The 12,504-nt window shown below is 47.9% G+C and overlaps 1 protein-coding gene across 2 annotated transcripts in view; it reads left to right on the top strand.

Annotated features, from left to right (window-relative positions):
* The first annotated feature begins 251 nt into the window (after nt 1-251).
* The window catches only part of CRY2 (cryptochrome circadian regulator 2), a 28,381-nt gene continuing 16,128 nt past the window's right edge, over nt 252-12,504 (top strand). The window contains exons 1-4 of one of the 2 annotated variants that reach the window (XM_037839050.1): nt 252-499; nt 7,498-7,606; nt 9,988-10,130; nt 11,738-11,922. In XM_037839050.1, coding sequence (XP_037694978.1) covers nt 285-499; nt 7,498-7,606; nt 9,988-10,130; nt 11,738-11,922 — 652 coding nt within the window. In that variant the 5' untranslated portion in view covers nt 252-284. The remainder of the gene's footprint in view (nt 500-7,497; nt 7,607-9,987; nt 10,131-11,737; nt 11,923-12,504) is intronic. The other variant, XM_037839049.1, reaches the window with a different exon arrangement.

The raw sequence follows: 12,504 nt of genomic DNA, 5'->3' as shown, positions 1-12,504 counted from the left end.
CCCTGACCTCCGTGGGGAGAGCCGCCTGCGTCACCCACTCCGCGGGCGGCTCCTCCTAGGCGGGCTGACACATGGTGGGAACGTGAGGGGGCGGGACCGGGCTCGGCGCCGCTGGGCCAATCGCCCGGCGGGAGTAGCCCAACCAATGGTAGCGGTGCTCTGGGGCGGGAGGGGCCGGGCCACAGACAGGAGCGGCGGCGTCATAGGTCACTGGGCGGGCTGGGGGCGGGGCCCGAGGCGCTGCCAGGGGCGGGGCGGTGGAGGCGGGCGCAGTCAGGCCAGTGATGGCGGCGACGGCGGTGATGGCGGGCTCGGCGTCCCTGGCGCCGGCGTCGGGCACGGAGGGAGCCTCTTCGGTTCACTGGTTCCGCAAGGGGCTGCGACTCCACGACAACCCAGCACTGTTGGCGGCTGTGCGCGGGGCGCGCTGCGTGCGCTGCGTTTACATCCTCGACCCTTGGTTCGCGGCCTCCTCTTCAGTCGGGATCAACCGATGGAGGTGAGGGGGGCCCGGGGAGGGGTCGCGGGCCCGGGCGACACGGCCTGGCCTTTGGGACTCCCGCGGGGCAGCCCAGGGTCCCCCGACGGGGAGGCCCTGCCCCCAGCCACGGCTGGAAGACCCTGGCCTGAGGGAAGTGGGGCAGGGAGACCGAGCGGGGTCTCCAGAGGCTAGAGGCCCAGACCAGGGACGTCGTTAGTCATCGTGCTAATTAATGTTCTAGGTGGCCGAGGGCGCAACCTCTGACAAAGCACTATAGCATTATGTGTTAGCCTCTTTGAGCCTCACAACATCTCTGCGGGACGGATATCGTGTTTCTCTTGTACAGTTGACACTCTTGAACCCTAGAGAGGCAAAGTTGTCCTGCCCAAGGACATGCAGACAGTGAGGAATGGCAGAACAGGGACTCCTGGCCTAGGGCTCTTAGGGGTTTGCCAGGGAGGGGAGAAAAGAAAAGAAGGTATTGTGGTGTGAAGGCAGGGACGGCTTTCTGTAGCAGAGCAGATGCTGGGATCCTGGGATCCTGGAGGTCACCCCTACACCCCCGGTTTGTTTGAATCCATCCTTTGCCCCATCTTGGCTTCCCCTCCACAGAGACCTCTGGAGGTGTCTAGAGACCCTGACTTGGAGTTATCATAACAACCCCAAATTTTGGTTCGCGAGAGGCACTTTGTATCCTGTGTTCTAACGCAGAGCTTCACACATTTTGGAATTCTCGCACATTTTGGAATTCCCTCAGCAGTCATGAGCTTGTTAGAAAAAAGGGAACCAAACAAGGCATCACGCCCTCCTTCCTCTTCTCATGAGATGATTTTAAAGGACAGTTGAGCCATTACAGATTAGACTTTTATGAGCAGGTGCACTAAGGTTAGGGAACAGGAAGGCTCTTGAGATGACTCCTGGGAGATGGAGTTGACAAGATCATGAGAAAAGGCTTAACAGATAGGGCGCTGGTGGTGTTTTCTCTGTAACTAGTATCCAGAACCAAGGAATTTTGAGACATCCGGTACCCAGCATGCTTTCAAACACTGTGGAGCAGTTGCCTGGTTTGTTTGCATTTTTCTGGGGAATGTTTGCTATGGACTTTCTGCATTTATGGGCAGGGTTAGACCCAGGAAATGGTAGCTCTTAACACACCATTCTTTCAGCACCAAGGTTTGTGCCCTGCTAGGAGTGTGAGTGCCCCTAGCAGTGGGTCTATTAAATGCCCCCTCCTGCCACATTTATATAGAGGGAACAACTAAAGATAGGCCTGTGGAGAACCTGCCCACACAGTTTTCAGTCTGCTCTATTGCTCTGTCTCTGCTCCAGTTTCTAAAATAGGAGGTCGGGTTTGACAAACATACTCAAATGGTCATCCCTGGAGTTGTCATTAAATCAAGCCTCAGACTTTGCCCCCTCTTGTGGCAGTGTGCCAATCAGAACAGAGTAAATAGAATCTGACTACCTGCTTGTTACATTGTCACGAAGGAGTCTTTTCTTTTATTGGGTTTTGCCAGACATTGCATAGAACTCCCAACTTCTTTGTGGTATTCAGAGAGATTAAAAATCAACGACAAAATCCTGTTGCTGATTAAACTGAGATTTGCTGGAAACTAGATGTTTATGGATTTTTGTAGGTCACTCTTTTGTAATTGTGCTTTTGAGTGAGTGAAGGAAAAAAGCAATGTGGCAGCTCAGGTGCCTGAATAAAATCCTGAAGTTGGAGGTCGTTTAGGAATGTAGATACTAATCAAGCAATTATTTAATGAATGCCTAATACCTGCCAAGCACTGTCCTAGGTGCTGCTAGGTATATAGTAGTCAACAAGCAGATGCAGGGCTTTCAGAACCTACATTTTAGTGGAGGAAGACAAGTAAGCGACTGTAATTCAGAAGAACTAAGTGCCGTGAAAAAAATAAAATAGTGGATGGACTGGAGTAGCAGTTCTCAGTCTTGGCTGCACAGTGGAATCACCTAAGGATCTTTAAAAGATGCCCAGGCCTCCCCCCTACCCCCACCCACGATTCTAATTTTTATGGGAAATGGCTTGGGCGTCAGGCCATTTTTAAAGCTCTTATGTGCAACCAAGCTTGAGAACCACTGGGCTAGAGAACCATAGACCTGAGCCCGACCACTTGGCAAATGTGTTACAGTATATTGGCAGGAAATCTAATTAGCTTGACATTCAGAAGAAAGAGGTGAAATAACACAAAACAGATCGAATGTGGTAACTACTTCTAGGGCCTGAAAACAAGACACACTCCCACCACTTCCTCCATACTCGGTGTTCCCAGGATCTGAGGGAGAGGCAGAGCTTCATACTCTTTTGCGCACACTGTTGGGGCTGGGGGTGGAGTGGGGTACTAAAGCCTTACGTACCTTTGTGTAACTACCATCTGTGTAATCTTCTGGTGGCTGTTTTTGGATCTGGGAATGGTCTGGGAAAATTGTGCTGCAGCCTGACAGTCCTACCTCTGTAACTACCCGAGTTGCTTTATCTGAGAAGCCTCTGTGAGAAGGGTGGGCCCAGGCCATCTGCAAGAGGTGGATGGAATTAAAATCAGTGATCCCTATAACCCTCTTGCACCTCCTGCACTGACTCCTGCCCAGTTTTTTTTCCCTGCAGATAAAATCAGATTAAAATAACCATGAATGGCACTCTCTGAGAGTGATTCAGGGTAGAGAAACGCAACCAAAAATATGTATATTTATTGATTTTTGAGGAGGGCTAGATCCTCCTTGACTTAGTGGTAGTAGGGGGTTTATGGGTTAATTGTAGCTATATGAACCTCAGAACTTTTTCTGTTCAAGCAGTTGGCTTTGCCTGTTTTCCCCACCCTTACCTTCTCCACATTTGCTGTATCTCAAAGGGAATATGCAGTCAGAACAACAGCAACAACAAAAAAAAAAAAAAAAAAGAAAGAAAGAAAGAAAGAAAAGAAAAGAAAAGGAAGATGTGACAGCATCTAGATTTTAAAAAGGATACCTGAAATAGGCCCTGGCAGTTTTTTGTTACCTTTCTCTCCCTACTGCAACTTAGGTGGGTGTTGGCAACAGTTCTCCCCACATTTTATCTAAATCATCTTGTCCCTGGCTCTGTGCTGCTTCCGCTTTCAAGTGCCACAGGGACAAATGGAGTTGATAGAAATGTGTACAAACTAATATGTCCTCTCTCAGTCAGTATAGCTCAGAATTAGTAAACAAGGTGAAATTGGAACTCTCCACAATGCCTGGGGAGCCAGTGTGTTTCTCCTTCCAAATGCTGGGAGCTAAGCACTGTTGGATTGTTCCGAGTAGTTTTTTCCTAGAACTTGTTCAGCGAAAAGAACTATAGGCTGCTGGAGAAGAAATAGAGTTTCTCTGAGCTATTCCTACTGGTATCCAAACAAGTTACTTCATCATTTTGCTACTACGGAAATGTTTCAGTTTTGCCGAGAAGGAATGAAAACCTTCATCTTCATCTTTCTCTTTGAAATTAAGAAAGAATAAATATATTTTTATCTGAATTCCTGCCATGGATTGTGGGTTTGAGTTATCCTTTTCCATGAGTCTTAAGCCCTCTTAATTCTTTAGGAGAAACCAATTACTATTTATATTCTATGTAGCTAGCCTGGACCAGCCTATTGTGTCCTCAACAACAAACAAACAAGCAGAATATCCCTTGGTGCAAAATCTGCTATTCCTAGTAAGGTCTTCCCTCAGTATAAGTACTTACCCAGAAGGATCTACCTGTTTTATTCTAAAGGGCTAATCCCGTGGAGTCCCTGAATTTCAGAGTCCACCCTTATTTTGGAAATCTCAATTTGGTTTTCTACAGTTCTGTCTGCCTTTGGCTCCAATTACGTAATGTAATTCAGTTGCATATGTTGTCTAAGCCAAAGGGTGAGCTTTAACTGCTTATACAGGACCATGTGCTCTGAATTTTGGCCATGTGAGCTTAGAGTAGCCAAGGGTAAGGTGCCACCACCACCTCCAATGCCCAGGCCAGTTTTCTGTAGAATCCCCTGTCACTGGGATAAGTACAAACTGGCCCTGTGGAGAGGAGAGTGCTGAGGGAGCACGAAAGGCCCAAGGTTCTCCTGCCCCAGTAAGTGTTTGCCCAGTAGCAGCACTGCTTCAGGCTCCAGGCTCCTGTGGGGTTATGCAAAGCTGCCACCAGGCAGGCCTCAGTGCTGCAGTAGTGACTTATCTTTCTTCCTGCAGGGCTTGACCTCAGGAGGGATGATGGAAGCACACAGCCTTTGTAGAAGGCCAAAGTAAAGGCAGAAACCAAAATCTCAAAAGAGGAAAAGTTTAGTAGAAAAATCAGAAGCACAGAAAGACAACTTGTAAACAGAATCCAGAAGGAAAGTTCCATGTTCTAGGGCACTGCTTCTGAAATTTGAATGTGCCAGTGAATCACCAGGGGATCTTGTTAAAATGCAGATTCTGATTCTGGAGGTCTGGGATGAAGCCTGAGAGTCTACATTTCAGCAAGCTCCTGGGTGAGGCGGGTGTGGTTGCTCACAGACCACACTCAGAGTAGCAAGGATCTGGCAGCAGAGGTGTTGATTGAGCCCACACTGCCGACTGAAACCTGCGCAGAACTACCTCGGTGCTCAGGCGAGGAGTCCTGGTCAAGAGGCAGTGGAGCTTGGTGATTGAAAACAGACTCTGTGCCCAACTGGCCTGGGTTTGAATTCTGGACACTTACTAGGTGTATGAAGTTGGGCAAGCTACTTAATCTCTCTGTACCTCAGTTTCCTCATCTGTGAAATGGAAATAATAGTACTTACTTTATAGGGCTGTTGTGAGAATTAAATGAGGTAATGTTTGTAAAACAAGTAATAACAGTGTTCATTGTAAATCCTTATTTAGTGTTAGTTATTATTTTCCTTGTTATTATTTAGTTGCTGAGTTCAGAGGCCTTCTGCTTTCTGCCTCAGCTGTGGACATTTCTTATCAAAGAAAAGGGATCCCATGGGAGCACTCAAAGAAGCTGCAAGGAATCTCTCCTTTTAGCAAATGAGGTCTAGAAATAAAGTTCTTTAGAAGGCAGCTTGCTGCATGTTCTGGAGCCTAAATTTCATATGCGTTTTCAATCTTATTTATAGCTTCAGATCTAAGTCCTGTTCAGCCTGGTGGACTGTGAAGGAAGAGGCCCCCAAAGTACATGGCAGGGACATTTCTGGGGAGCAGCCAATGGAGGACTTTCTGTCCTGGGGTTGTGAAATTTAAATACCAATGTTATCTCTAGTCATTCTACCTGGCAAGGCCCAGGTTTGGTTTCAGGTGGCATGAGGCTCTACATGTAGCTTTTATATTCCTTCTGCGGGGAGTGGCAGGGCCTTGGAGGAGACCAACACAAGTGCGTCACTCACGTCTCAGCTTTCCTTTTCTGAAGGTGTCAGTTTTTCAAAAACAGAAATTAATGGAGGCGGAGCTTTTGGTTTGCATAAAACATTATTCAACCTGCCAGAGTCTTCTATCCCAACCTCTTGGAAAGTCTCCTGCATGCTCTTTAGTGAATATGATGCTTTGAGCTGAGCCCTGGACTCATCTCATACTGGAATATGGGTCTGTGGCTTTCGCAATGGGAGTGTGTCATGCTGTGTACGTCACAACAGCATCAGAGGCTGGTTCTGGTTGGCAGTCTACATGCTGTGGCTGCCTTCATAAGCTTCTAGGAGCCAGGGAATGCAGCGTGCTGCAGAGGAGGCACAGAGCTTCATTGTGCTCAAAACTAAATGTGATTTCCATAGTTGACAAAGATGAAGGATAAGTGCCTGATGGGTGAGTGATGCCAAAGGGTAGATAGCAGGCACCTGGGAAGTTTCTGTGAATTCAGGCTGACCTGTTGGGGCTTGGTACCCAAGGTAGAAGATAAGAATGTCAGTGGATTATCTATAGTCAGGGTTGTGTTTGCCTGACAAAGGGATTCCAAACGTATGAGGTCCTACAAAGCCTTGACACCTGGAATAGTGTTTGATGTGCCACTACCAGGCTTTGGAAATGGGGCACAGGAAAGGAAATATGGGTTTCAGAGCTTGACTGACCTAAGTTCCTATTCCAGCTTTGTCACTTAATAATTATGATCATAGGCAAATTAATTAACCTCTCTGGGTCTCAGTTTCCTCATCTATAAAATGAGGGTAATATTTCCCTTCAAAATTTTTTGAGAGAATCACATGAGACAGTGCACTTAAAAAGCATAAGAGATACTAGCCTATCAAGAAGGATCTTCCAAGACCCTCTCTATCTTGGGATGAGAACCTGGTGCCAGAGCCCTGGAGAGGTATGGAGAGGAAGCCACCTGCCAGAAAATGCCTTGGGAACCCACTGGGGACTGAGGACCCGGCCCAACTTGTGGGGCTGTGGCCGTAGAAAGATGCGCAGCCCAAAGGCATGACTCCAGAAAGGTAGGGAACCTGTGTGACCAGGGTAGGTGGGATTTTCCAGAGTTGTTGCAGTCTTGTTCCTCTGTTAATAGGGCCCAAATGCTTCCATATCACAGTATTGCACTTTTATTGCACCATATTGCAGTTTTTCAGGTGGCTTTCTCCCCACTCTGTCCTCAAAACAGCCTTGTGATGGGCAGATAGATACAGGGACTGAGGCCCAGAGGGAATAAGTGACTTGCCTGTGATCACATAGAAACTACAGAAGGAGCAACTCGGGTTCATCCTATGCTTCCTACCTGCCAGGTTCTGTGCTAAATGTTTTCAGGCCTCATTTGATTTTCTCTTTTTAGCAATTCTGTGAGATAGGTACTAACACTAACTTCATATCACAGATGACTACAGAGGTTAGATATCTGTCTAAAGTCACCCAGCTAGTTATTGGCAAAGCTAGGATTTCAACCGAGGTAGTGATGATCCACAACCATATGTTGTCTGGGCTAGAACCCAGGCCTCTCCAGTCCTCCTGCTAATGGTGCTACTTGTTTGGCATAGTGGACCAGTTTCTCCCTACTTTGTTAGGAAGGGGAAGTACTCTATGTTATATTATCACTAACAAGGTTTATGTGGACTTTGCAGGTTCCTGCTTCAGTCTCTGGAAGATTTGGACACAAGTTTAAGGAAACTAAACTCCCGCCTGTTTGTAGTCCGGGGACAGCCAGCTGATGTGTTCCCACGGCTATTCAAAGTAAGTGTGGAAGACCCAGAAGAAGACAGTGAGCTTCTGCTTCCCAAGGGTCCCCACAGTTTGAATGATATGATATTCTGACTAAAGACATGGAAGTGCTTGAGGCTGGCCTGACTTGCTGCTGGAAAAGTTGGGAGCAAAGGTAGCTAGTCAGATTGCCAACAGAATGGAAACTGTATTAAGGAGAAAATTCTGTGAAACCAGTGTCTCATTGGAAAGTTCCCAGCTCAGTCCATACATCAGATGTGGCAAGTCATTCCACCCTGGATACCACTAGCTTCCTTAGACGTTTGCTTGGCTCAAGCCAGCAAAATTTATTAGGGCTCTTTCTGTGCCAGGAGTTTGAGGGTGGGGTTTCCTGTTTATCAAGGGGTGTTTCCCATCTTGCTTTACTTTGCTTATTGAGGAAAAAGTCAGAAAGTAAGCCTTTCTGGGGGAGCTTCTTTGTTTACCTGGGGTGAATGATTGATAAAATCTTCATCTGGGTACTACCTAGGCCTCTGTTTCCTATACCAGGTGGCCAGCCCTCCTGCCCTCCCCTCTCCCTCACCAACCTTCTTAAAAAGCATGTTTTAAGACCCAGACAGCAGCAAAAGTACTCATAGACAGAGGGCTATAGGACAGTCTCCTTCTTCATCCTTAGCAGCCCACAATTGTTTTTAGGCCTCTCTCCAAACCAGCTTCCTTCCCTACTCTTCTAGGGGAAAGGCCTCATGTCAAGGCCAACAGCTTAGTAAACATTTCGTCACTCACCTCACACACTGTCCCACATCTGCACACATGCGTAAATCACTCAGTCCAAATAATAACTAACATTCATTGAGGGCTGACTATGAATCAGGCAGTGTTCTAAGTGCTTTACATACATTAACTCACTTATTCCTCACAGCAGCCCTAGAAGGTAGGTGCTGTTTTCTGTTTTACAGATGCAGAAACAATAACTTGTCCATGGTTATAAGGCTAAGAAGTGGTGATCTAGGATTTGAGCTCAGGTTTTCTGACCCCAGTGCTGTGTTCCTCCCCACCATACCATATCAATACATTTATCTTCTTTCTCCATCCACATTGCCCCGTATCCCCCAGCAACTCACAGCCCAGCCTGGCTATAGCCTAGACATCTGTTGATTGAGCTTCTACCATGTACTAGGCCCCTGACTAGGTATTAGGGTAATAACGAATGAGACAGCATGGTTTCTGCTCTGAGACTTCACCCTCTAATGGGGGAAACAGTAATGGCAAGGAATGAGCAACTTCATTGGCATGTGATAAATGCTGTGGCAGAAAAAGGACAAAGTGCAGGAGAATCATATTGAAGGAGGAGGTCAAGAAAAGCGTCTTAGAGAAGGTGTCATCTAATAGTAATACTGTTATTATTGTTCATGGAGTTATTGTATTTAAAATGTAATCTATATGAACTGCTAAGCAGCTCATGGTAAGGGCTCAGTAATTGTTTACTGCTGCTACCCTCGGATGAGGGATGACCCACCTTACTCAGGACCCACATCCCATGCAGGTCTGAGTCAGAACCGAATCAGCCTGTGCATGGCCAGAACATTTGCCCTGGGGTTCAGAGCTTTAAGGGACCATGACAAGAGACTTTGGTTGGAATATGTTTTTCCTCTTGCTAGTTGCATGCTCTAGGCTTTTTGTGGGTGGTCTGAATAACTTTTCACTTGGCCAGCGTTGCTAGGAGCTCTAGAAATCCCTACCAGAAATGACTAAAGGCTTGGAAAAGAATTCCCTTTTTTGTACCAGGCAGCTTTTCTAGTCTTTGATTTCTCTGACCTCTGGAATAAGGATCGTTCCTCACCCCCCGTTTCTCTGAGACCCATTAGCTCTCTTTGCCACTGTCCTCTGTAGTGTTGCTGTGGAAACCATTAGGACACTTCACATAGCACAAGTCTGCCAAGAAAATGAGGCCACAAGTTTGCAGGGCCATGAGGAGCTCAGAAAGGCTTGCTGAGCTGACGGGAGGTGGCAACCCTGTCCCCTGCTGTCTGCACCGGTGAGTCATTGCCTCTTGCTGGGACTGGGTGCTCTCCTGGGAGCATTGTATTTATAGCTTCCTGCTGTATTCTCCTGTTTTAAGGATGCAGCAAGTGCACAAGGCTCACCACCCCTCTCCTGGCTCCACATGAGAGACCACTACACTCAGACTCTGCTGTTGAGCTGTTTGCCTCACCTCACTGGCCTGCCCTCCTCAACCTTTAGAACCTCAGGTTGTTTGCTTTCCAGTTCAAGTCATTGTCCCAAGGTTGTTCTGCAGCCCATTCTGACAGGTCTCTGTAGTTACTCTGTTCCCTTTCAGGAAGGAGCCAAGTGTCCAGCTTCTCCCTCCTTCCCAAACACAGTATTGAGCATAATACATTCTCACCCCACAGGAATGGGGGGTGACCCGTTTGACCTTTGAATATGACTCCGAACCTTTTGGTAAAGAACGGGATGCAGCCATCATGAAGATGGCCAAGGAGGCTGGTGTGGAGGTGGTGACCGAGAACTCTCACACACTCTATGACCTGGACAGGTGAGGGGAATGGGCCCCAGGCATCACATTGCCCAGTTGGGAGGGTCATTGATTTGAGCCCCTGCTGAGCAGAACTCAAGAACGTTCAGCAGTAGGGACACCTGGCATATAATGTGTAGCATTTTGTAGAAGCTGGAGGAAAATGGGCCAGAGTTGGGGGTCTGTAGAACAGATCACAAAGAACTTTACCCCCTGGGGATGACAAAGAGGCCTGTTAGGCCCAAGGGATGGAAGCAGTGAGGATCCCCTAATGTGCTCCTAAATATGGCTGCAGTCCATCTGCTCCTCATACTTCCACTTCCATCCTGCTCCTCCAAGGCTGCTCTCTGACCTCCGTGGATCCATCCTGTTATCCCTCCCAACAGACCTTTGTTCTAATAGGCCCAGTTTCTGTACCAAAGATGAGTTTCCTGGGCTCCCCTGGCTATCTAGGTTTCCACGCCATGGATTTGGCTATTGCTCAGGAGGCTCTAGAGATCCTTTCAAGGAGCTGATATCTACAGAGTAGCTTACTCCCCAGGTGATAGGCCTGTCTTGTGCTTTCAGAGAGTCTAGACTGAAACCCACACCTCCCTTTCCCTGCTAGAGCTGTTATCCCTCTACTTTTGCTGCCAAGCCAGCAGCCACCAGTGCTCCCCACCCCCTCTTCCCATCCCTGCGTAGCTGCCAGAAGGCCAGGTCACACAGCTGTGCACGTGAGCTGGGCCCTCAGGAGGAGAGGCTGGGTGTGGAGCTCCTCCTCCTGCCATGTGCCAGGCGAGCAGGGCGGTACTGCAGGGGCAGCAGCCAACCTCATATGTCTGCTAATGGAGGGAGAGAGAGAGAGAATAACTGGGAAGTGAACCTCCCAGCCAGCCAGGTCTTGCGTAAGCTACTTTTTGGCCGACAGGAACCCCAGGAATCTAGCTCCAAACCATCCCAATTCATCCTTATGTAAATAGCCTCACTTCTGTTCTTCACCCTCCTCTATCTTTCCTTCTTGCATGAGTGCAGCTGTGTCCCCCCACCCCATAAAAAAGTACTTTGTAAACTGCAAGTGAGTGTTAGTCATTACTATTAACATACCCGACCCAGTCTCTGATTCAGGGAGGACAGGCTCTTCTCCACTTTACTGTTGTAGTAGATGGGAGCTGGGAAGGAAATGGTTTCCCAAAAAAGGAACACGTTTGCAGTTTTTATCAAACAACTTCCTCCAAGGCTCATGCTGGGGAAGAGAGGAAGGCCCATGGGGATTGTTATGGCTCAGATGGATAGGCCGAGTACCAAGATGGCTAGTAAGGACTTTTCTTTGATGAGAGAGATATGGTCAGTCTCTGTCTTTAGGCGGCTCCACGTCGACATCAGGGAACCTGGAATTGAGTCCCAGCTTTGGCCCTGCCTTGCTCCATTACCTGAGGCACCTGCTCCAGCTCTCTGGGCTTCATTTTCCTCTCGGTAAAATGGAGATGTGGCCTCCCTGGACCCTTCCTTTCCACCTAGGGATGGTACCCAGAATGGATGAGGAAAGCTGCCCTCACAGCCTTCAAAGTCTGGGCTCTTTTTTGGGTGGGCAGGGACCTGAAACAAAGACCTTGTGAGTGACAGTGGGTATGCTTTGGGATCCCCAGGATCATTGAGCTCAACGGGCAGAAGCCACCCCTTACCTACAAGCGCTTTCAGGCCATCATCAGCCGCATGGAGCTGCCCAAGAAGCCAGTGGGCTCGGTGACCAGCCAGCAGATGGAGAGCTGCCGGGCTGAGATCCAGGAGAACCACGATGAAACCTATGGCGTGCCCTCCCTCGAGGAGCTGGGTGCGTAGTTCCTGACAAAGGCTCTTATGCTGGCATCTCCTTTTTTTATAAAGAAGATTTTTTTGTTTTTTTTTCCTTCGTTAAAGTAATACATGTTATTAAAGAAAGCTTAAAAAATAAACAAAAATGGAAATAATCACCGGTACCCCACCATCCAGAGATAACCACTATTAATTTTGGTGTATGTCCCTCCAGTCTTTTTTCTGTGCATATTCATATGTGTAATCTTCTGTTTCTAGTTCATGCCTCTACTTGTGCACTCCCCCTCTCAGACCATATGGACCCGGTCTGGTGCTGGCATCAGTGGCCTCTCAATACCAGGAAAACTAGTATTGCCTTTGTTGAAAGGGGTTTGTCAGCCTCTTGTGTTACACACCTATTCTCTCTCTCCTTTCCTCCCCCATACTTGGATCTGAACAAAGTTAGCCTTTCTCCCTGAGAACCACAATCATTACCAGCTAGCCTGAAAGGGCAAGAATTCCAGGCTGTTCTCATCTGCCTAGAATGATGAGTGTCTGGGATGGGGAATGCAAGGAAAATAGTAACAGTAGGAAGAGAACCTGGGTGACCTAGAAAATGCTG

Source organism: Choloepus didactylus, chromosome 6 (genome assembly GCF_015220235.1).
Source record: "Choloepus didactylus isolate mChoDid1 chromosome 6, mChoDid1.pri, whole genome shotgun sequence".
Lineage (NCBI taxonomy): Eukaryota > Metazoa > Chordata > Mammalia > Pilosa > Megalonychidae > Choloepus > Choloepus didactylus.
This window is presented reverse-complemented; position numbering and strand designations above follow the sequence as displayed.